This window comes from Prionailurus bengalensis, chromosome A3 (assembly GCF_016509475.1).
Source record: "Prionailurus bengalensis isolate Pbe53 chromosome A3, Fcat_Pben_1.1_paternal_pri, whole genome shotgun sequence".
Taxonomy (NCBI): domain Eukaryota; kingdom Metazoa; phylum Chordata; class Mammalia; order Carnivora; family Felidae; genus Prionailurus; species Prionailurus bengalensis.
The window spans coordinates 5076184-5099317 of NC_057354.1; the positions used below are offsets into that span (position 1 = coordinate 5076184).

The 23134-nt window shown below is 49.9% G+C and overlaps 1 protein-coding gene across 5 annotated transcripts in view; it reads left to right on the plus strand.

Annotated features, from left to right (window-relative positions):
• LOC122467226 (serine/threonine-protein phosphatase 4 regulatory subunit 1-like) overlaps positions 1-23134 on the plus strand; it is an 82345-nt gene that overhangs the window by 48868 nt on the left and 10343 nt on the right. For 4 of the 5 annotated variants that reach the window (XR_006292863.1, XM_043553602.1, XM_043553605.1 and 1 more), the window contains 7 exons: positions 2455-2601; positions 13090-13197; positions 14000-14065; positions 15946-16104; positions 16656-16840; positions 17953-18413; positions 20247-20440. Coding sequence is in view for 4 of the 5 variants with exons in the window: in XM_043553602.1 (XP_043409537.1) it covers positions 2455-2601; positions 13090-13197; positions 14000-14065; positions 15946-16104; positions 16656-16840; positions 17953-18413; positions 20247-20440 (1320 nt within the window). In the remaining variant the exon portion in view is untranslated. The remainder of the gene's footprint in view (positions 1-2454; positions 2602-13089; positions 13198-13999; positions 14066-15945; positions 16105-16655; positions 16841-17952; positions 18414-20246; positions 20441-23134) is intronic. The other variant, XM_043553604.1, reaches the window with a different exon arrangement.

Sequence of the window (23134 nt, forward strand, 5' to 3'; positions counted from 1 at the left end):
TCATTTGGGGGCCACTGGCCCCCTCACACCGTTCTGAGCCCTTGGTCGTGCCCCCCATGGCTGCCCTGGGAGGTGGGTGAGGCCATCGTGCCCTTCTGTGGACGAGAAGCCGAGGCTTGCCCGAGGGGGCCCAGCTACTGACTGTGGGATGCAGATGAGGCGCAGCCTTGAAACCACTGCCGTGTCTCCTATGGGCGACCCAAGTGTCCCCCCAACCCCTTGCCTGCCTGCCGGTCTGGTCCTCCCCAGGCCCTGGCCCTGGCCCTGGCCTGCCCTCCACGGTATCGTTTTCTCACCGTGCCGGATTCCCTGGGTGATCCCCTCGCCTCTGCGGGCACGTGGCTGCCTCTCAGCCAGGCCTCCAGAGCTGGCGCGTCCCCACAGCCCCCTGATGGTTCTCCCGGGGCACCTGTTGCGTCGCGTCGGGCCCTCAGACTCCAGCACCCACTCCTGTTCTTTTTACCTTCGGTCTCGCCCCTCTTTCCGTGTCTTCCACGTGGTGATCGGCGGTAGCCCGAGGCATAGTTGATTTCCAGGATTGTCCGCAGTGACCAGCTGAGCTCTCTTCGGCAGCGTCTCTCAAACCTCCCCTCTCCTCTCTGTGCCCCACCCCCCGAAACCACGCCTCGGTCAAAGCCAGAGCAGCTGTGCCCCGGGACCCCTCGCCCGCCCTGGCAGCTTTCAGGGCCGCTTGAGGCTTCTCACGGGTCACCCTCCCCGAAGCCGTGTCTGGTCTTGTCACTCCTCTGCTTTCCCACGCGTGGGGCTCCCAGTGTCCGGGAGTCATCGCCAGAGGCCCCAGCCCTGCCCGACCCCAGCCGGCCCTTCAGCCTCCCTCCCCGGGGCCGCCCGTGTCCCTGTCTCGAGTCTTGGCTCATGTGCCGTGCTGTCCTGTCCCCATCCCTTGCTTGCTCTAGCAGTGCCCAGGAGCGGCCGAAACAGCACCACGAGCCAGGGGGCTTAAAACGGCGCACGTTTATTCTGTCACGGATGCGGAGGCTGGAAGTCCCAGACCCAGGTGTCGTCAGGGTCACGCTCGCTCTCCAGGCTCCAGGGGAGAATCTGTTCGTTGCCTCTTCCGGCTTCCGGAGGTGCCGACCCCCTTGGCTGCTGGCCGCATCCCCAGCCTCTGCCTGTGTCTGCATGTGCTGTCCCCTCCTCAGTCCGTCCTCCCCCCTCGCCTCTCTCTTGTGAGGAGACTTGTGATTTCACTTAGGGTCATCCTGGCAATCTTGGATGGCCTTCCGGTCCTTACCGTGACCCCCAATCCCATCTGCGGAGACCCTCTTTTCCAAAGGAGGTCGCGTTCGAAGGCTCCAGAGATTGGATGCACACCTAGCTTCGCCCACCGCCCCCGGCGCCTAACCTTGGCTTCTAACCGCCTTTGACGTTCTCCTCCGCGTCCGCCCAGGCCCTGCCCTTCCGGCCTGCTGCGCCTCAGCTGCCACCTGGGACTGGGGCCGGCCCTCCTGGTCTGCGCCGCTCTCCTGGTCTCTGCTCCAGGCATGCGCCAGGAGCTCAATAAGCGTTTGACATCTCAGAGTTAGACACCAGCTCCTGTCACCTCAGCCTGGCGACATTGCCGGGGCATCATCTTTTCTCTCCCCGCCCCTCCCACGGGGACTGTGGCAGTAGCTGCCTTGCCGACCTTTCTGCCCTCGGTCTTTCATCGCCTCCAATTTACTTGGGACGCCGCTGCCGGAATGATCTTTCTAGAAGACTGTTTTCATCTTGTCACTTGCTGGGAGGCTTCCACGTCAGAGTGCCTGCGTGGCGTCTTTTGTGACCGTCGTCTGCCAGGCTGCCACTCTGTCTTCACACCCTCGGCCCCGCTCCTCTTTCCCTGCCTCAGCCTCAGCCTCACTGTGCTGGGCCGCGTCTGCCGTTACCTGGGCTGTAAATTGGAATTTCCTGCGCTTTCATTTCCCTAAGCGTGTTCTCTGGGCAGCTTCCCGGGATCCCCCCCGAGCTGCAGTGTTCGCTCGCCCCCCCCCCCCCCCCCCCACTCTGAAGAACAAAGAGCTCGTCGGCCTGGCTCCTCTCTGGTCTGGATTGAGGCGTCCTCTGGGTCCTGTCTTGCAGGGTCTTCTCTGGGCCCCTGCCCCCCGGCCCCCTATGTGTGCGTAGGCGAGTGTCTGCGTAGAAAGCTGGGGTACAGGTCGTGAGGGAAAAGGGGGGGCATGTCACAGACCGATGGGGGACATGCCTTGAGGGGGGTTCTGGGGAAAGGGATGTTTGGCCTGAGAGGAGAGGAACGGAGGGAACCAGCCCGGCAGGGGGAGCGGCGTATTCTAGGGCCTCCGGGAAGAAGTACGGGTGGAGGGCGGGAGGCCTCGTGCGGCCCATGCACGCGGCAGGGGACAGGGCCAGCTTGGCACCTGCATCGGGAGTTTGGGTCCCGAGAGCGCCTCCGCTCGTTCTGTGTTTCACCTTTGGCCTTTTGTCCTCTTCTAGGTCAGAAAATCAAGTCAGGAAGTGCTCTTGATTCTTCTGGAACAAGATCTAATTTCCCAGCACGATATTGAAAACAAAGTGTGTCCGATCCTGCTGGCACTCTCTGCCCCAGACAGCGACGACGAATATAAAGCAGAAGCCGTGAACGTGAGTCTGTCTAGGGAACGACAGCCCCACACCCCGGTGGACGGTCCCAAGCTCGGAGTGTGCCTGACTGGCAGTATGACAGGTGTTCGCTGTTGGCCAGCACTTGCCCGAACATGGCGCCGGGCGATTTGGCCTCGGCCGGAGAAGGTCCACAGTTCGGACGCGTGCGTGTCTCGAAAACAATCATCCTTGGATCGACAGTTGTTTCAAGACAGCAGAGCTGTCGAAATCAAAGTTTAGGCAGAGTTGAGGCAAGATGCAGACTTCTGCCGGGCGAGATGCAGAGATTTATAGGTCAGTCCTTGAACCCACTGGGATCATGGGCCTTGTTTCCCAAAGCGAGGGGCCCAGTGTAGTATGGGAGATGGTTTTGGGTAGCCCTTGGGCAATTAGGAAAAATCCAGTCGGCCTGTGTGTCTGTTTATAGGTGAGGACAGGCCGGACGTAGGTGTGTCAGTGGGTATGAGAGTCCACTCTGAAGAGTGCGGCAGTTTGAGAAATGCCCTATTCAAGTATCAGTGCTCACACCAGTGAAAGGTGTATAGTGAGAGGACTGGGACAAATACTCCATTTTCTCCTTTGAATTCTAGGGGTGCCTGGGTGGCTCAGTGGGTTAAGGGTCAGACTCTTGATTCCAGCTTGGGTCATATCTCACGGCTCGTGAGTTCGAGCCCCGTGTCAGGCTCTGTGCTGACAGTGCGGAGCCTGCTTGGGACTCTCTGTTGCCCACTCTCTCTCTGTTCCTTCCCCACTCATGCTCGCTTCCTCTTTCTCTCTCAAAAATAAATAAATAAACTTAAAAATAATAGTTAATTTTGCGGCATCCCTGGGTTTGTATGATTCTGTACCCATTGTGAAGTGACTGTATAGTCGTGGACTTTCTCCTTGCTTCTGGAACCTTCACTCACGAAGTAGCTGCTAATGAGCCAGTACCAGCTTTCACGTTTCGCCTTACACAAAGACTCCCGGGCTTAGACGAAGACTCTCGAAGACTCGTGCCTTCTCCTCTGTGGCCCGAGGGAAGGGTACCCGTGGCCATCTTCTTTTGTGCGGCTGCTCCCCTCTCCACTGACCCAAGCAGACGGTGCTGCACGGCACGCCCCCTCCCCCGCCCCGTGTTTCTCTTACAAGAGTAAATACCCCAGAATTATCCTAGCAGTTTAGAAAAACCACACGTAAGGACTTAAAAAATCCTGGGCCTTATTTCTTCTGAATACAATAAGATACAGGAGATGGCTGTTTTCTTGGTTGAAGAAGAATGAGGTGAGAGAAAGGGATTCTTTCTTGAAGTGAGGAAACAAGCTGCACGGAGCTAGAAAATTCTATCGTAGCATGAGAGCGTTTGGTAATTCTTCTTCATTTATGTAGAAGTTTTCCTCAACTGTGAGTTACAGGGCTGGCTTTTTAAACTAATTTACGTTTTTGCATATTCCATATGTTTGTAAGATGAATCAGGCTGAAGAATAATTGATTATTAAAATTCAAATTCTCCAGGGTTCTTTTATAAATTTCAAGTTTCCGTATAAGAAATTAAATTTATTTTGCAAAACGAACTCGGATAATAGCATTTAGTTGGACTATTTGGCAGTTGAGCAGTGAACTTTGCCAGCTAGATCTTTTTTGTTGGGAAGTTGGTTAGGCAAGTCCCCAAGGTTACGACCGACAACCAAGTATCTTACCCTCCAGCCTGATAATACCGTGAAAAATAACGCTGGAGGCATTTTTGCATGATTTTTATTTGGTTTTGTTTTCAACCGCTACATTCTGGCCAGCAATATTCTTTTTCCCCTCCTCCTCTTCCTCCTCCCCCTTTTTTCTTCTGGCGAAAATATTTGGAAAATACAACAAGCCTTCAAAAAGCTATCTCCACAAATCACTTACAGAACAAATTAGTTTACATAAATTGTGTTTTTCATTCTAAGTGAGTGACTGATATCATTACTTGAATGTGAAAGCTTCCAGACGTGGCTGCAAAGAACGTTTAGTCTTGAACCCTTTGCAGGCCAGGGTGCACCCACGTTTCAGGGTATTTCTGGAGGAGTTCCCCCTCCCTTCCCATGGAGCCCTGTTGGAAGCAGGATTCAGGCTGTCTTGTCCAACCCATGCATGCTTTGGTCAGATTCAGAAGCTGTTCTGTGTCCCTTTCTTGGAGCCCGAAGGCCAAGAGGGGGTCGTTCCTGGAGAGGACCCACCCCTCGGACACCCTGTGTCGAGGCGCACAGAGGGCCCCGTTCTCTTCAGCTCAGAAGTGACAGGATGGGCAGAGAGCAGATTTCCTTCCCCAAGGAGAAGCCCACACGTGTGGTTTACAGAGCTCCCCAAGGAGGGCAGGGCTCTCAGCTGGTCCGTGAGTGACCCCCGAACACCGTGAGCACCCACATGTGCTTGTGAGGTGACAGGTGAGGAGAGCAGTCAGTTGTGCTGCTCCGACACCCTCGTGCTTTGGACTCTCTTTCCAGCCACGCGGCGTGAACGTGGCCGCGGCCCACCACACGGAAACACACACACACACACACACACACACACACGCGCGGGCGCTCCGAGAACAGTGCGGTTCTCTGGGTCTCGCCCAGAGGAACCCGGGTGCCTCTGGAGGCAAAATGTGCATCTGCACTTTTTTCCCTTCGCTCCCATTAGAGGCGACAGTCAGCTCATGCTGGTGCCGGCGACCCTGGTGCGCACTTGATTAGGGAAATCAGAGGTAGCCAACGAGACGTGGCCTGGGCATTTGTAAATTGAGTTACGCGATGGAAATTACAGGCTGGTTGCTTCCACCCTGCTTTCTCACGGGCACACGCATTCCGGTTCGTGAAATCTCTCCCTATCTGGCAGACGGCGCCCGTGACCCCCTCCTTCGCGCAGTCAGAAGGCTTGCTTCGTCATCTGTCTTCTGTCATTTAGCAATTGCGCTGGGTGTTGATTCCTCCTTCAGAAGTGTGAGCTTCTGAACACAGGTGGCTTTCTCCCATCGGCACCCAGCACAGTGCCAGGCCCAGAGTCAGTACTAAATAAATGTTAGTTGTTGAATGAATGAATCGGTAGAGACCGGCAGCGCCACATTCTGTAATTAGATCTAGACAGCATAAACAGGCCACCGGAGACCAATTAGAATTCCTCTTGCTTGCAGGAAGGCCATTAGCATTCTGAGATTATAACTAATTGTCAGAAGCCTATTTTTCTCTCTCAACACGTTTTCACATTCAGGCTTCCTCGTTTTTTGTCGTCATTCCTATTCTTAAGCTCATTTTTATTTGCGCATTTCCTTAAAAAGAAGGCTGTGATGGTGTCTTCTAAAGAACAGCTGGCTCCGAGTAACTTTGTGAAGATGGTCATTCCATGCGACTCGTTCCCGGGGCCACCAGAATATCGCTTCCTGTCACTCGGCGCGCTGGCCGGCTTTTAATGATTCTGGAAGTGTTTTCTACGGGTCGTAATAAGGTCACGTGGGTGTGGCGGAGGGAGAGGGGTGGCTGGAGATACTGGGCACTCTTCAGTTGCCCGTTACCCTGGATACGGGAGCCCTGCGTGCTCATTTATTGTGGCCACCACTCTGTACAAGTCTGCCTCGAGCCGGGTCAGAGAGCTGTGTCCTCCGAGCTCGGCGCGCAAGCCTTTTCATGTTGTGGGGATAATTTCCCCTCCCCGCAGCCCCCCCCCCGCCCTCCCCCCCCCCCCCGCCGCCTTCCCGCCACTCAGTGTTCTTCCCCCTCATGTCTGCTGTGTGCAGATTCCACGTAGACTAGCGGGTGAGCTGCTGACCCAGGCAGTGTGTGCAGTGAGGAAAGCAGGTTCAGAGGCAGGAAGCCCTTCCTCCCTCCCTCCTTTTCTCTTTTCCTTCTGACCCCCCACTTTTTTCTTTTTTGGGGGGCAATGGGAGAGTTCTTTAAAAATTTGGGGGGGGAGTGGATAATTTCTCATTTTGTTTTGATTTTCAACTTGTAGAAAATTCTCAGGAATGAACTCTTGAACTCTTGCATACCCTCTATCCAGCTTCTCCAGGAGAATTTATTTGAGTCTCCCTCCTTATCCGTGCGTGTACGCGTACGCGCGCACACACACACACACACACAGATACACATGTATGTATGTGTATGTATTTATCGGAGCCATCTGGGAGCGAGAGACATTATGCCCCTTCAGTCCTAAATATTTCAGTGTGTATTTCCTAAAGACAAGGAAATACTCTCTTAAACAACCATAGCACATTGATCAAAATCAGGAAATCTAGCACTGGTACAATGCTGCTATCTCCTCCACAGTTCAAGTTCAGATATTGTCATTCGTCCAGGATCCAGTCCTGGATCACTAGGTGCATGGAATTGTCCCATCTCTTCGGTCTCCTTTTATCTGGAGCAGGTCCCGAGCCTCTGAGTTTTGTAACGGTTCCATGTGAAGACACAGGCCAGTTCTTCGGTAGGATGTCTCCCAGTCTGGGTTTGTCTGATGTTTCCTCATGATTGGATTCAGGCTCTGTTTGGCAAGAAACATGAAGTAACATGTTCTCATGTGTCCTGGCGGGAGGCCCAAGACTCCAGTTTGTTCTGAAGTTGGCCTTTGTTGACTCTGGTGACTGGGGAGATAGAGGCGGTGTCTGCCCAGCTTTTAGGGACTTCTTTCCCCTCTGGACGTAAGAAGGGGAGTTACTTTGAGGCTTTGTAAGTGTGCTTGTCATCAAATTTCCACCCACTAGTATAGCGTGCATTGACTGTTCGAGTCCATCTGCCATGAAGAGTGCTCCCTTCTCTGTTATTTGCTTACGGTTTGCTGAGGATTTTCACATCTATATTCAAGAGGACTATTGTAGGCAATTTTCTTTTCCTGTTATATTTTTTGTCAGGTTTTAGACTCTGGGTTATTTGGGCCTCAAGAAACGAGTTGGGAAACGTTCCTTGCTCTTCTGTTTTCTGAAAGGTCTTATTCGAAATTGGTGTTTTTTTCCCTTTAAATATTTGCTAGAATTTAAATATTTGTTAGAATTTACCAGTAAAACCTCTGGTCCAAGGGTTTTCTTTGTGAGATGGCTTTTGATAGCAGATCCAATTCAGATAGGGGGTTATAATCAGATTTGTTATTTCATTTGTGTCATTGGGTAAGTTGTGTATTTTAGGGAATTCATTAATTTCATCTAAGTTGTTAAATTTATTGGGCTAAAGTTGTTTATACTATTTCTTTATCCCTTCTTTAATGCCTGTAAGATCTGTAGTATTTTCCCCTTTCATTATGACAGTGATAGTTTGTCTTGTCTTCTTTCTTTCTTTCTTTCTTTCTTTCTTTCTTTCTTTCTTTCTTTCTTCCTTTCTCCTTCCTTCCTTCCTTCCTTCCTTCCTTCCTTCCTTCCTTCCTTCTTTCAAGTTTACTTATTTATTTTGAAAGAGAGAGACAGAGAGGGAGTGAGTGGGGGAGGGACAGAGAGAGGATGAGAGAGAATCCCAAGCAGGCTCTGCACTGGCAGTGTGGAGCCTGACTTGGGGCTCGAACTCACAAAGTGTGAGATCATGACCTGAAGCAGACACTTAACCCACTGAGGCATCCAGGCGCACCTCCCCCCCCCCCCACTTTTTTTCTTTCATGATCAGTCTTGCTAGGGCTTTATCAATTTTATTGATGTTTTCAAAGAACCTACTTTTGTCTTTGTTGATTTCTTTGTTGCTTGTTTTCTTTTTCATTGGTTTCTACTATTATTTCCTTCCTTCTACTTACTTCAGTTTGCTTATATTTTTCTAGCTTATTAAGGAGGAAAAACTCCTGTTAAGCCCATCTTTTCCCTTTTAAGCATGCAAAGCTTTTACATTTATATCTTTGTGCTATTTTGACCCTTTTATTAAGGAACGATGTTGCTTCGGATAGCAATCTGCATCTTGTGGTCTACTTCGATGTTCGTAGAACTCCTCCGGGACCCTTACACTTATGGTTTGTCGCAGCGTATTCGTGTGTGTCCTTTTGCTCTCCTCATTAGGTGTCTTTACATTTAAAGTATTCCCGCTTTCGTGAGCATGGAGGTGGCCTTGCTTGTATACCTAGTCTGACCGTTTCTGCTCTTTAATGGGAGCATTCAGTCTGTTTATGTTTAATGTAATTATTGATTATCTCGGGATTGAATTCTGCCATTTTGTTATTTTTTTCCATTTGTCTCGTCTGTTTTTGTTCCTCTGTTCATTCTTTCCTGCCTTCTTTTGGGCCAGTTGAGTATTTTTGTAGTGCTATATTTTAATTCCTCTGTGAGTATTTTCAAAACCTACAACACCTTGCAATGAAGTCATTCCACACCCTCCTTCTCCTATTTTGTGTGCTGTTGTTTTCACACACATTGGGACAAATACCTTCCTTATGAACCTGATCATACAGTATTGCAATTTTTGATTTAAACAATCATATTTTGAAGAAATTAAGAAAAGAAAAAAATAGCCTCACATTTTTACCAGTTTGGGTAGTCTTCCTTTCTTTCCTGGATCTAAAGTTCCATCTGGTATCATACCTTCAGCCTAAAGAACTTCAGTATTTTTTTTAGCTTGACTGAGGATGAAATCTCTCCATTTTTTATTTAAAAATATCTTTATTTGGCCTTCATTTTTTCTTTTTTCTGAGAGAGAGAGAGAGAGAGAGAGAGAGAGAGGGAGAGGACACACATGAGTGGGGGAGAGGGGTGGAGGGAGAGAGAGAGAATCTTAAGCAGGCTGTATGCTCAGCATGGAGTCCCATGTGGTTCTCGACCCCTCAACCCTGGGATCATGACCTGAGCTAAAATCAAGAGTCGGATGCTCCACCAACTGAGCCACCGAGGCGCCCCGCCTTCATTTTTGACCGATGGTTTCACTAGATACAGACTTGTGGCTTTATAGGTTTATTTTTGTTTTTTCTGGCATTGCTTTAAAGATCTCACCCTGTAGTCTTCTGGAGAAGCGAGCTGTCATTCATACGGTCCTGTATTTATAGTATCCTTTCTTCCTCTGGCTGCTCTTAAAATTTTTCTCTTTATCTTTGCAGAGTGAATGCTTATCCTGATTTGCGTTTATTGAACTGTTTGGATTTGTGTGTTGGTGCACTGCACCTGACTCGGGAAATTTTGGCTGGTGTTCCTTCGAGTGCTTTTCTTCTGTGTACCGTTCTTGTTTTCTCCTTTCGTTCTGGGACTTAGATCACACAGAGTCGGGGGGCTTCACACTGCCCCATGTGTCTTTGAGGTTCTGTTTGGTTTTTTAGTCATTTTCTCTCTGATGTTCAGATTTGATCATTTTTATTGATCTGTCTTTAAGTTCAGTGACTCTTTTTGTCATCTCTAATCTGCTGTTTGGCCTACCCATTAGGTTTTTAATTTCAGTTGCTGTATTTTTCAGCTCTAGTATTTCTGCTCTGACCTTTTTTATAGTTTCTATAATCTCTGTGATACAGAGATTCTTTATGTGTCCTTTTTTTAAAAAACTTTTTAATGTTTGTTTATTCTTGAGAGAGAGAGAGAGAGAGAGAGAGGGAACATGAGTGGGGAGGGGCAGCGAGAGAGGGGACACAGAATCTGAAGCAGGCTCCAGGTTCTGAGCTGTCGGCACAGAGCCCGACACGGGGCTTGAACCCATGAACTGCAAGATCATGACCTGAGCTGAAGTCTGATACTTAACCGACGGAGCCACCAAGGCACCCCAATGTGTCCTTCATAATGCTTACGTTTTCCTCTTAATCCTTGAATATATTTATAAGAGCTTTTTAAAAGTCCTTGTCTGATAGATGTGACATGGGATCTCACCTTGGTGTCGATTTCTGTTGACCACTTTTTTTTCTTTATTATGGATCACCTTTTCCTGTCAACACATAGGTAGTTTTTTCTTTTTTAAATTTTTAATGTTTATTTATTTTTAAGAGAGAGAGACAGAGAGAATGAGAATGAGTGGGGGAAGGGCAGAGAGAGAGGCATACAGAATCTGAAACAGGCTTCAGTCTCTGAGCTGTCAGCACAGAGCCCAACTCAGGGCTCGAACTCACCAACCATGAGATCATGACGTGGGACGCTGAACCGACTGAGCCACCCAGGTGCCCCCATAGGTAGTTATTTTTAATTGAACACCAGACATTATAAATGATACACTGTTGAGAGTCTGGATTCTGTTTTATTTCTCTAACGTGATTTTTTTTTTTCTTTTTTGGTCATAAGATGGCTATTTTGTTTTATAAGGTGCTCTAAAAGTGATCTTTCATGTAGCGGGCATTTGTTTTGTCTGATCTCCACCTCCCTGCTCTCTCCTTTGTGGTGTGTAGCTGCTGAAATCTCTGGTCACTACTCCTTTGCTGGGTCTCCCGGGATCTCCCCCATGCACGTATAATTTAGCAGTCCATCACAGATTTCAGCAAATTGAATCAAGCACGCACTTTGGGGCTGCCCTGCAAATCTTTCCTATTGAAGCTCGTCTTTTAACGATAACCTCCCCTCTAGTTTCCGCCTTTGGTTGCTCTCCAGTGCTCTTAAATGGTTGTTTTTAATTTTTTTTCTTCAAGATTCTGTAGTTGCTGTGTGCAGGACGGTAAGTCAGATCAAGCTGACTGTGTTATTACCAGAAGGCTTGGTTCTTTTCTATAGTTTCCATTTCTTTGATGAGATTTCCTCTCTGTTCATTCATTAGGACTCTATTTCCTTTTAGCCTTTGAGCTGCTTCAAAGGCTTTTTAATGTCTGGTAATGCTAACATCTGGCTCTTCTGGGGGTTTGTTTCCGCTGACTATTTTTCTTGACTGTGGGCCACATTTTCCTATTTCCTCTCATGTGTATGAATTTTTTTCTAGATCTGTGTTTTTGTTTTTATTTTTTTGCAACATTAAGTTTTTAATTTTAATTCCAATGTAGTTAACCTATAGTGTTATGTTAGCTTCAGGTGTACATTCTAGTGATTGAGCAATTCTATACATCCTCGTGGTAAGTGTACTGTGAGCTTTTTATTGTCTGTTGTTAGCAACCGATGAAACATTGTAGACACTCTGGGTTCTGTTATTTTCTTCTGAAGAGTGTTGCCTTTGTTCTAGCAAACAGTTCAGATTCTCTTCCCTCTGCGATAGTCAGCAGCTGAGACTATTCAGTTCCTTCTGCCTTTGGGCAATTGCTTTTCCCTGTGAACCTCCCCATCTCCTCTGGGTATGCACGGTTTTGAGTTCAGCCAAGAATTAGAGGAGTATTTAATCACAGACCTGGGGGAGCGGGGCTTGCCCTTTTTGACCTTTCTCCTTCCTTCCTTCCTTCCTTCCTTCCTTCCTTCCTTCCTTCCTTCCTAGGATTTCTGCCCTCATTTTTCAGCGGCTCTGGCAACCTCCCTCTCTGCTCTCTGACTTTTCAAGCCAGGAATGCTGTACTTTTTGCTTGAGGTCCAGTTACACTGTGTAGCAATGCAGAACGGGGTGGGTCAGGCCTGGGCAGAAAAGCAAGGTGCACTTTTATGGAGCATGGCTCCTTCTCTCAAGGATCTGCTCTCCTGTAGCTTCTACCAGCCCTTGACCATTTCCCAGTGGCAGCCAGTCATTTTCGTTTTACTTTAATTGCGGTACAGGTAACATACAGTGTAATGTGAGTTTCGGGTGTACAATATAGTGATTCAGCACTTCCATACATCACTCCGTGCTCATCGTCGTAAATGTCCTCTTCGTCCTCATCACCGATTTCACCTATCCCCCCACCCACCTCGCCTCTGGTGACCACCGGCGCCCTCTGCAGTTAAGAGTCTGGTTTGCCTCCCTCCCTCTTTCTGTCTCTCTCTTTTTTTTTTTTTTGCCTTTGTTCATTTGTTTTATTTCTTAAATTGCACATATGAGTGAAATCATATGGTAATTTTCTTTCTCCGATTGGTTTATTTCATTTACCATTATACTCTCTAGCTCTATCCATGCTGTTGCCAATGGCGAGATTTCATTCTTTTTTATGGCTGAGTAATAGTCCATTGTGTGTGTGCTGCCTTCCGTAATTTGGCAGTTGTGAATAACGCTGCCATAAACATAGTGTTTATAGTGTTTGAATGAGTGTTTTTTGTATTTGGGGGGTAAATACCCAGTGGTGTCATTACTGGATCGCCAACAACTGTTTTTCTACTCTGACCAGCTGTTAGGTACTTCCTACCTCACCACTGCTGGGGTTGGGTCACATTAATTAATCTCTCGGAGTGTTAGTTTCTCTATCTGCAGAAATGACGATAAATGATGCCCAGGTCATAGGGTTTGGGGAAAGGAAAGTGAGTTAACACACACAAGTTGTTCATTTATGTTTCGGACACATGCTGGGTACCTGGCAAATGGCAATGCTTGAGCTTCAGACAGACTCTTATCTGAGGAAATCTTGAGGGGTATTTGGCCTTCTACCGATCATATTACTAGGCAGAACTCAAAAGAAAGTGTTCTCCACGTTTACTTCCTGGGTATTTTGGCCGTGTTTTGAATATCAGCTTCTGGAATTTACTGGGAGCCGTGTGCAGTATGTGAGCTGTGGTGTGTCAAGTGACTCTGCTTTTTCTCTTGCTTCTAGATCATCTGCAAACTGGCTTCGGTGCTGAACAAGGGCACAGTCGAACGCCTGCTGCTCCCTCGATTCTGTGAATTGTGTGGGGACGGGAAGCTCTTTCAAGTTCGGAAGGTTGGGACACGGAGTTTCGAAACTCAAAAAATTCCAACAGTTGGAGAATTCAAAATTGATTCCTTGGCAGTTTCTCGGCTGCTTTAGTAGACGCAGGCTGGAAGAAAAATGTGGCCACTGGGAACCACGTGAGGAGAGCCTGTGCGCAGCGTTGCCCGTGTTGGCTGCAGCTAGGGGTGCGCGCAGGGACCTGGAGACGGGGTCCTGCGTGAGGCAGCCCCCTACTCTTAGTCGCAGCAACACGAGCAACGGGACCTCACTGACTTGCAGTTAGGTGCTGTGCCCTAACATGCACGGTCCTTCATGAGCTGCGCCCCTTTGTTCCAGAACCCTCTTAACTTTTGCCGTACCTTCCAACTCCAACCCCTGCCCTCCCCCTTCCCTTTCGGTGGCTTGTTCACTTGGTTACCAGATTCTTCCTCTCCGAGGCCATTGCCACGCCTCCCCAGACAGCCTCCTCCTCCTCCTTGCTGCGTCACTGGCCATCTTCCCTCTGGTCTCTCCTTGTGACGCATCGGCAAGAAGAGAGGTCTCATCTATCACGCAGAGAATATTCGGGGTCTCTTTTGCTTTATTGCTCACCAAATGCATTATGTATTGAGATCAGTTGGGAGCCAGAAAGTCCTAGGATTTGGTACTCTGTTTTAAGTCTTCTGCCGTGTGGGCGGCAGGCTCAGTAAGTGCTTGTTAGGTGCCTGACTGGAGGAGTCATTGCCCTCGAGGCTTCTGCTCGTTAGTTGTCACGATTTGGTAAGACAAAAAGAAAGCTGAGGATAACGGGTATGCCTTTTGCCTTTTTAAGGTGTGTGCTACAAATTTTGGTGATATTTGTCATGCCGTCGGACAAGAAGCCACTGAGAAATTTCTGGTATGTGAAGTTTTTGCCGGTTGTAATCGCTGATGCACTTCTTAGGGCACTTTTAAAATCAAGTGTGAAGTTTTGTACTTATGAATCCGTTACTTCGGAATGACAGCTCAATTTTGCATTCATCCGTTCCAAATTTCTTGACTTCTGAAGCTATAACCTTTTCCCATAAGTGTTAGGCAGCTGGCCCGTGGAACGGAGCGGAAGCAACCCCAGCCCACTTTACTGTGGCCTTTTGCTGTCACCTCCTCACTGATCACCCCCCCCCCCCCGCCCCGAGTCTCTTCTTACTGTCTAAGCCACTCTGTCCCTTCTCCTCTGCTCTTTCTAGAATACCTAGACTCTATCCCCTCACTCCTGGGCTCCCAGACCAGTGGGAGTTTTCTAGGTTACAGGTTAAAATTCAGACCCTTCTTGGCCTTTTGGGGCCCTTCATAAGTACCTTTCCTGCCTCACCTCTTGCCACTTCCCCTAGTCTGGGCGGGTCTCATCTTTGGCCATGTGTCCGACTCATGGGGGGTGGGGGGTGGGTAAAGCCCAGGGGTCTGCATTTCCCGTCAATCCCCTCGAGATCCTGAGGTACGGCAGGACAGAGAACCACTTCCCTAGCCAGCAGGTGGCCTTTTGGCTCCCGTGGCGCTTTCTGCCTTTCCCCCTGCCACACCTCTGCTCCTTACCATCCCTCTCTTTCCAGTGTCTTCCCCACCTGGTGGGACCCAACTCGCACTTCAAACCCGGCTCGAATGTGCACACGCCTCTGCAAAGTCCTCTCCTTTGCAGTGGCTCACCTACCCACTGTGCCAGAGAGAATGAACCCCTCCCTTTTCAGCACCCCCGTAACATTTTGCTCAGAGTACGTGCATGTCTCTTATCACACCTCATTATGGTTCCGCTGATGTGGGGTCTTCACCCTCTCCTGTTCTTCTCTGTTTCCCTGGTGCCTACGCAGAACTACGCTAAATAGGGGCTGGCCGCTTTGATTTGACAGGATGCCCAGCCTGCGTTTTTATTTGACTTTTACTGGACGGGATTTTTACCGGACAGGATGCGTGACCTGTATGGTTAGAATGCAAGCTCAAAAAGTATACTCTCTAAATTGATTTTTAAATTCAAGTTCAGAAGCTCATTTTATTTTATTTCAAGCGGGCACCACATCAACATACTTCTGACCCCCCCAGATAATTCTTAGTGGGCCGTCGCTCTGAATCGACAGTCTTCTGTGTAATGAGTCTGAATGAAGGTCAGCAGTGCCCGACATGCTAACCTTTCTGTCGGTGGATATTTCCACAGTCGGGGATTCACATTTGTGGAGGATTTTGGCTGGTTACTTTACGTTGGGATATCAGAAACAAAGCCTCGTTTTTGAAGGATAAATTTTAGAAGAGGATGTGGTCATGACCCTCCTACAGATAGCAAGTGAAGAAAGAGGTCAAAGATTTTATTGAAGTCCTTTATTCGTGAGGGAACCGGTAAGGTCCAACACCTGGCTTAATGGGGAACTCGAAGGGCCACGCGTTCATGGTCAGACCAAGGGATACTGACGTGAACTTGCATGTGGATTCAGCACTGCTCAGCGCCCAGGGTGATCATCGAGCACATTCCACTGGACGCGTTTGCATTTCTGTGGATAGGAGTTATTTTGCATTTACTGTCAGTTCTTAACAATTTACCCTCTATCACCTCCATCTCTAAAGGAAATGTTTCCTCACTCTCCTTCCATAGTTTCTTTCCGTTTCAAATGATTCCTTTTAGACTAGGATGTATTCCCGTCTTCTTTGTCATTAATTTATGGATACGCCGTAATTAAAAAAGGCACGAGAAAAGCTTTCTGCCCTTCTCAGGGTGATCAAGTTTGAGTAGCACGGTTTTGTTTGCTTTGGTAGATCCCAAAGTTTTTGGAGCTCTGCTCAGATAATGTGTGGGGGATGCGAAAAGCCTGTGCGGAGTGCTTCATGGCTGTGTCCTACAGCGCGTCCCCGGAGGTCCGCAGAGCCCAGCTGTCACCCCTCTTCATCAGACTCATCAGCGACCCCTGCCGATGGGTAAGTGCGGGCCGCTGGGCAGCGCTGGCCGCCAGCCACCGCGGGCCGACTGGCCTCGTCTTGGCCCCTGGACTTGTGTCTCTTCGGTTACTGATTGGCGTATTTAGACCTTGCGAGGCTGAGGGCGCTTAAAGTCTCAGAAGCTCTGGTGCGTGGTCAGCAGGCGGCACGCACCCTGATGCCTGTCGTGAACGAGTATCAGAGAAACGAGAAGGAAAACACTCTAACCGAAGAGTTAACCTTTTCTGTTCCTCTCACAAACATGCCCGTTGTGGTCCATACAGTCTGGTCAGGCACTTTGTGAAGTGTGCAGTCACTCGATGTGGGATTACAATTCTGGGAGAATAGAAACCACAGGATGGTAGTGAGTTTTCCCTTATTTTCTGTTGAAAAATGGTCTGTTCGGAATTTGGAGAAAGCCTTAGAAAATCTGCCTCGCTAGACCCGATTCGGCGGACAGTGACGAGTCTGGTGGTCAGCCAGCTGCCCGGCCTGGGGCCTGACTCGTGTGGCCGACGCCACGTTCGCCGCTCTGTTCTCTCCGTTCGCAGGTGCGCCAGGCGGCCTTCCAGTCCCTGGGCCCCTTCATTTCCACCTTTGCGAACCCCCCCAGGGCTGGCCTTTATATTGGAGAAGACGGCCCCCTCAGCATCCGACCACCGGCTCGGGGCCTGGACTCTGATTTCACCCCTGGGTCGCCCGGCACAGGCAGTTGTGGAAGCACGTCCTCGGCCTGGTGAGCTCCGAGCGGGATGATTACCGGGGCCCGCGCTTCACCTCAAGCGTCCACCTAAAATTTTAGCAATTATCTTGTCTGGAGCTTTAGTAACAGTGACCTCCTGGGCAAGATGGAATATTAGAGCTTTAATTATGTAAAGAAGCAAAAAGTAATTGCAATAATGATTTTGAAGCATGACTACTGGGTTATAAATAATGAAGCTACTGTGTCTCCTAAATTTAGATAAAATATTCATTGAGAGTAGTGATTAAATAACCTGTAAAGAAAATTTTCTCTTACTTTCTGATTAATGAAGTTCTTTGGGTGACTTACGCAAGCGAAGATGTGAAATCCCTCAAATGTACGCTTATGCCGTGGGATGATGTTACGTGCACGTAAACGTGGGATATCGCGTGCACGTAAAGGGGCCATTCCTGACCCACCGTTGGCGGACGCTGTGCTGCTTCTCTAGTCAGTTCTAGCGATCGATCTTGGAGTTTTTTCATCTTTTGTCTGAGGATCACGGGTACAACGCTAACCAGACCGCTCGAGGTCGTTTGCAAGCGTCTCTCCCTTGTCAACATCACACTGGAGCAGGGGAGTAGTGATTTACATGTCAGATAGCACACCTCCTTTTTGAGACTGGTGCGTCCTTCCCCCCCATCGTTGTCCCTCCACATTCACTGAGCTCCTGCCCGAGTGCACACGTCCCTCAAGACTCTCCCAAGTGGCGAGCAAATAGCACTCACCAGTGTCGCTCAGTACCTTTTGTTTTCCAGTGCCTGCCCCCTGGGTGGGGTACGAACGAGCCGTAAGCACACGCAGTCTGGCTTTGGGCGTGTGGCGGCAGAAGCCAGGGTGACTCCCCACTTGCATATAATGGAGGGACTGGCTGAACTTTTGCGTGGCATTTTCACTGCACGCGATACGCCCAGTGGGGCAAAGGGGGCTGGGTAGACCTCTCATGCTCTCGTGAGGCTATGATCTGCTCGCCCCCGGGAGGCTCGGGAGGGTCGGGTGGCCAGGGAAAGAGGAGGACCGGGCCTGGGAGGATGTGGATTTCATGTTTACCCATCTTACTTCCAGTCTGTTACATGGTGCTGAAAGTGCCCCCCTCAATCTTAACCTAGTTCCGCAAGGCCGGTGCGCACGGAGCCAGACCTGCCCACGGAAGGCACGTCCGCGGGAACCAGCAATTTCCTGTGCCGTAGCTCCTCTCGTGGCATGATGGGAAACTCAGTGGAAGACTCTGCCTTGGCTGGAGCTGAGCTGACCGGGCTCTCCCCAGAGGCCAGTGCCACCCTCAAGCTCCCTGAGAGGAACGACCTCCCCGTCAACAGCCACCCTGGACCCGGCTCTTGGACCTGCCCAGGGAGTCCTGAGGACGTATTCAATAATTTCCTCTATTGGCGAACTCCTCTCCCTGACATAAGCAAGGACCTGGAAGAGCTGCTTCTGAGTGAGGCTGGGCCACGCGAAAAAGGCTGCAGCAGACCCGAGCCTGTGCAAAACAGCTGCGTGGCCAGGAGCGAGATTCAGAAAGTCCTTGATCGTTTACAGGAGCATGTGATGGATGATCCAGATGTTCAAGGTAAACGTCATCCATCGTGATTAAAGAGAAAACGGGGCCTTTCTGGGCTGTGCGCCACAGCGCCTGTGTGTGCTTACCTCGACGCACACCGTGCCCGCGTGGGCAGGAGAGACTCTCTCTTGGTCTCCCCACGCCGGAGCTCTGGGGATCTCTGTGCAGGTACCTGTCGGGTTTTGCCTCCTGGTTTTGCAGCTGTGCGAGGCCGAAGTCGGCTTTAATAGAAAGGCAGATAGTTTGCGGGGCCCGTCTGTAGCAGTGGAAATTTTATTAGCTCCTTGGATGCTGTTACATCATTTCCCACGTTATAATGCTTTTTCTAGTTACAAACCGCTGAGAATGGTGCTCCTTTTGGAGCCTATTAACTCAGCCCTTAGCCAAACTTTAAGGTTTTTGTCTTTGTACAGCAAGGAAAAGTACAACTTCTTCTCTGGGGTATTTTTCGTTTTATGACTAGTGCTCCCACTGAGCATCTGATCTGGGAGCCGGGCCTTGCAATCCATATCCATTATCACGCCTCTCCTTGCTCTAAACAGTGCTATATTTGTATTCTTCCTTGGGTTGGGGAAATTGGAAAAAACAACACTGGCTGCTGTTGCCGGGCAAAGATTTGTGAAGCTTTCGGGAAAGGAAATGTGAAAATCCAGTTAGCCCTCTGATTATTCTTTTTCTTTAAATGTATAAAGGAAATTAAGTCAATGTTTGCCGAAGGATTGAGCACATGTAACATATCACTTCTAATAGCTACAGACAAAGGTCTGTTTTTGGAAAACACATTTCGAAAGCTGCGTTGATCTCAGCGCCGGGACCCGGGCCGGGTGCTGGGACAGCAGGGACCGACACGGGAGGAACCTTACGGTCAGGTGGAGGGGTGAACGAGCCACGGGTACAGGGTGCTGCAGGGGCTGGGACGGGAGGAGGCATGGCACGCCATGGGAGCACGGGGCAGGACCCCTGAGGACAGGGGAAATGTCTGAGGGAAGGCCTTGCAGAGGGGGCAGCGTTTGATGTGGCCCCCGAAAGACGACGGCTAAGGAGCCCACCGTCCAGAGGAGTTGAGAGGGATGAGTTTCAGAGGGTTCCTTCAGCTCCTGGAAATCGTCGTTTGTAAAAGCTCACGTGTATGCGCGTGCCTGATTTCTTTTTTGAGGAAGGACCCGTGGCTTTTCATCAGAGCCCATAGGGATCTGTGACCCCCAAAGTTTCAGAAATAAACGACACGCTGGCTCTTTGTGAACTGGCTGCTGCTGGAAATGTGACTCGGGCCATTGGGAAGGGCCTGGTGTGCTGCGTTAAGGAGGTGGGACCTTGCCCTGGGCCCAGCGGGGAAGCCAGCTCCAAGCTCTAAACATTTCAATGAATCTTGAGGTCTGTTGAATGTAGAAAACAGGATGTAGGAACTAGTGTGTGTGTGTGTGTGTGTGTGTGTGTGTGTGTGTGTGGTGGAGAAGGCAGCCATCTTGCTTTATAAATGGGGGAGCAGGACCCCTCACCGAGTAGGTGGACCTTACAGACACTGGCATTCAGGCACCGTGGAAGATGATGGAGGCAAACCCTGATTGTCCTAATTGAGGCGTTTCGAGTTCAGATTTGATGCTCTGTGCATGGCTGGTGTTTAGTTGGAACAGTTAAAGTTAACGGCCGTAAATATCACCACCTCCCCGAGAGCTCGTTCTGGGACCCCGGAGCACGGCTACTGCCTGGACAGATGTGCGGAAGGCGCGTGCTCGCGTGGCACACCCGCAGCCGGGCTGCCTTGTTGTGAACACCCCTCTGAAGTGAGTCCCTGCAAATCAAATAAAGTTATTAAAATTCTTGAAACTTCTCTTCCTGCAGCTCAGGTTCAGGTATTATCAGCTGCACTGAGAGCCGCACAGCTTGACTCTGTGAATGAGCCCGCGCACAAGCCGACAGAAGGTCTAAATGAAGTGTCCGTTTCAGAGCCCAGCCCTGCCTCTGACAATCAGATGGCTCTGTCGGCTTCATCATCGCAGAAGGAGCTCTCCGTGGCCAGGATATTACAAAGCACAGTAAGCGTTTGCCCTCTCCATCTGCCCCCGAGGATGTGACAGAAATCACAAAGCTGCATTTTCTTTTATTAATATACCTTGGCAGAGATGATAAATGCCAAATTTAATTTTGTTCTTAAGGTCATGTTTTGGATAACTAGACAACCAATCAATCAGGTGATTGATAACCCTGACTCTTCTCCACAAAAACAGGAGTGGGGGGACCAACGAGTATCTTCCCCCTTCTCCGAAGAGGACGAATCTTGGTTCTTTGGGGGAGGATTAACCATATACGTGCCCTGATTCACTGCTGTTTTACAGCTTTTGGTAATAGCACAGGGTGGGTTCAGGCGGCTCCGGAACTGGAGGTTGGCCCAGGCCTCACAGGTGGCCCACCATGTCCGGTCCTCGCCCTGTAGATGCTCTCTTGGCACATGGTCGCTCCAGTGGTGGCCCCGGCGTGCTGTTTCTTGGAGGAGAGACTTTGAAAGGCCAACGGCTCAGCAGTTTTTTATCCTGCAGCCTGGAACCGGCCCCCGTGAGACTGGGAGCCTGCATTCAGGGAGAGGAGGGAGCCCGCAGTCTGCTCTCACTTCGAGTCCCTGAAGCTTTCCAGCTCGCCAATGGCGGGAGGCTCCGACGCCTTCCTAACTCCTAGTAACTTGCTCTGGGGCCACTTTGAGCTGGGGTCCTTCAGGGGGTGAGACTAGAGCTTTAAAATCTGGGAGGAGTCCAGGACCATGAAATCATGGGCGTGTTGGCCTCTCCTCCGTCCCTGTGCCATGGTGGATCGTCTCATCAGGCCCTCGGGGGGCCGGAGCCCCAGCGGCTGCGCCACCCGCACCGTCCGTAATGAGATCTTAGGGACTGAGAGAACTCCTCACTTCCCTTCCCCTCTGGGCCTGTTCCAATAAAACAAAACAAAAGACCCGCTTGAAAAGCCTGAATATAAGATGTTTAGGGGTTTGTCCAGGTTGTCTTTGATCAGTAAGAAATGAGGTGATGTCCTGTTTTGCTGGTTTGTTTTCAAAAACAGGCAAGAAAACTCTCGTTGGTAGCGTGTTGCCTAGAGGGTGGAGATCACAGGTTAGGGAGAAAGGCACGGCCATGTCTGCTGTGGTGGAGACGTGATCGGAGTCTGGCTTCTTTGTCACATACGGAAGTGAGAGAAAAGAAAATGAACAGATTCCTCCGAGTTGGCTCTGTTGCACGAGGGATTGGAAAGGGCTCGCGTGAAGCAGGCCTTTGGCCTCTGGGGTGGGTGCCAGGGCTTTTGAATTTGCAGCTGGACTCTTAGGTTCCACTGGGATCAGTCAGGATGCTTCCAATTGCAAAAGAAGGGAAAGGGAACAGAAAACTCCCAGAGCCTAAGTGATCAGGACAGTGTTCTCTCCCAGAGACGACAGAAGAGCAGCCGAGGCCGGGCGGCTGGCTAGTGCAGTGCCTCGGTGTTGACCCCGCCCCTTGCGTCCGCTCTGCCTTCTTCGCGCACCGTCCGTGTGGCGAGATGCCCAGTGCGGGGGGTGGCGGGGGGGGGGGGCGGGGGTGGTGCCCTGGAGCTTCTCACCTATGTCTTGACTGCCAGGTGGTTTTCTGGGGAGATGACCTCCCAGCGCCTCTTGAGGTTGCTGTCACTGGTGGCGGTACGTTGCACCCGGGGCGAGTGCTGTGCATGACAACTGGACCAAAGACTTCGGAGTCAGATTAACTCCTGAGAGAAGACGAATGACTTATTGCATATTAACGTATACGCATTTATTAACTTGGAGAAATTGAGGTCTTAGGTTATCATACCAAAACATTTCTGTTTGGGGCTGGCCTCTGTTGAAACAATCAGTACGTTTCAGTGGCAACCTGGGGGGTTGAAGATTGTGGTAGCATATGCCTCGGAGCAAACGAAGCATCTATCGGTGTATTAATCGACTTTCCTGGATCATATATTGAGCTGATTTGTCAGGATCCATTAAGCTGGTAGACAGCATGACATTTCAAGTGCACGTAGGAACCCATGTGACAGTTGGAGGAGAAGGTCAGGTTCATCTCTGCTAATGTAATCAATGATCAGAGACCAGTATGTCACCGCTGAGTGTTCTTGCTCATTTTAATTGTTAACCTAATGTAAAGGTCCATCGGCAAACATTAGAAGTGTTTGTACACGTGAAAATCGAGAACAGTTTTCCAGGTAAATACTCCTTTATCAGCTGTGTCTTTTCGCTCAGATGGAATAGGTCTTCCCCTTACTCCGCTCCATCCGTCCCGGCAGGTGCACCTTGCTCCCGTGTCTCCAGTTCCCGAGAAATGCCGGACGAGTTTGCTCCGCGCTGCCTTCTGGGATGGCTTTTGTCTTAAACTTGTGACGTTACTTGCCGGGCATTGATTAGCCACCCTGGGACCCTGGGGCTTAAAGGATGGTCAGTGCAGGTTGTTGGTTCTCACCAACATCAGCCTGTCCTCTCTAAGGGCCTCAAGCAGTCTTGAGATGAAAATGTACGACATCTGTTTGCCTTGGCACTTAAGGTGACTGACCTCTACCATGTCGTCTGTAACTGTGCAAATGTATTTTTTCGCATCTGGAGAGATACCAGTGACTGGAAGGGAAGCACCAGTATTGGTCCGCGGAGGTCATTTCTGGCACCGAAAGAGGACTCCTTGATGGGGGGAAACAATAGGACAGCTTCCTGTTTGGGGTAAGTTGGTAACGTGTCCCATCAACTC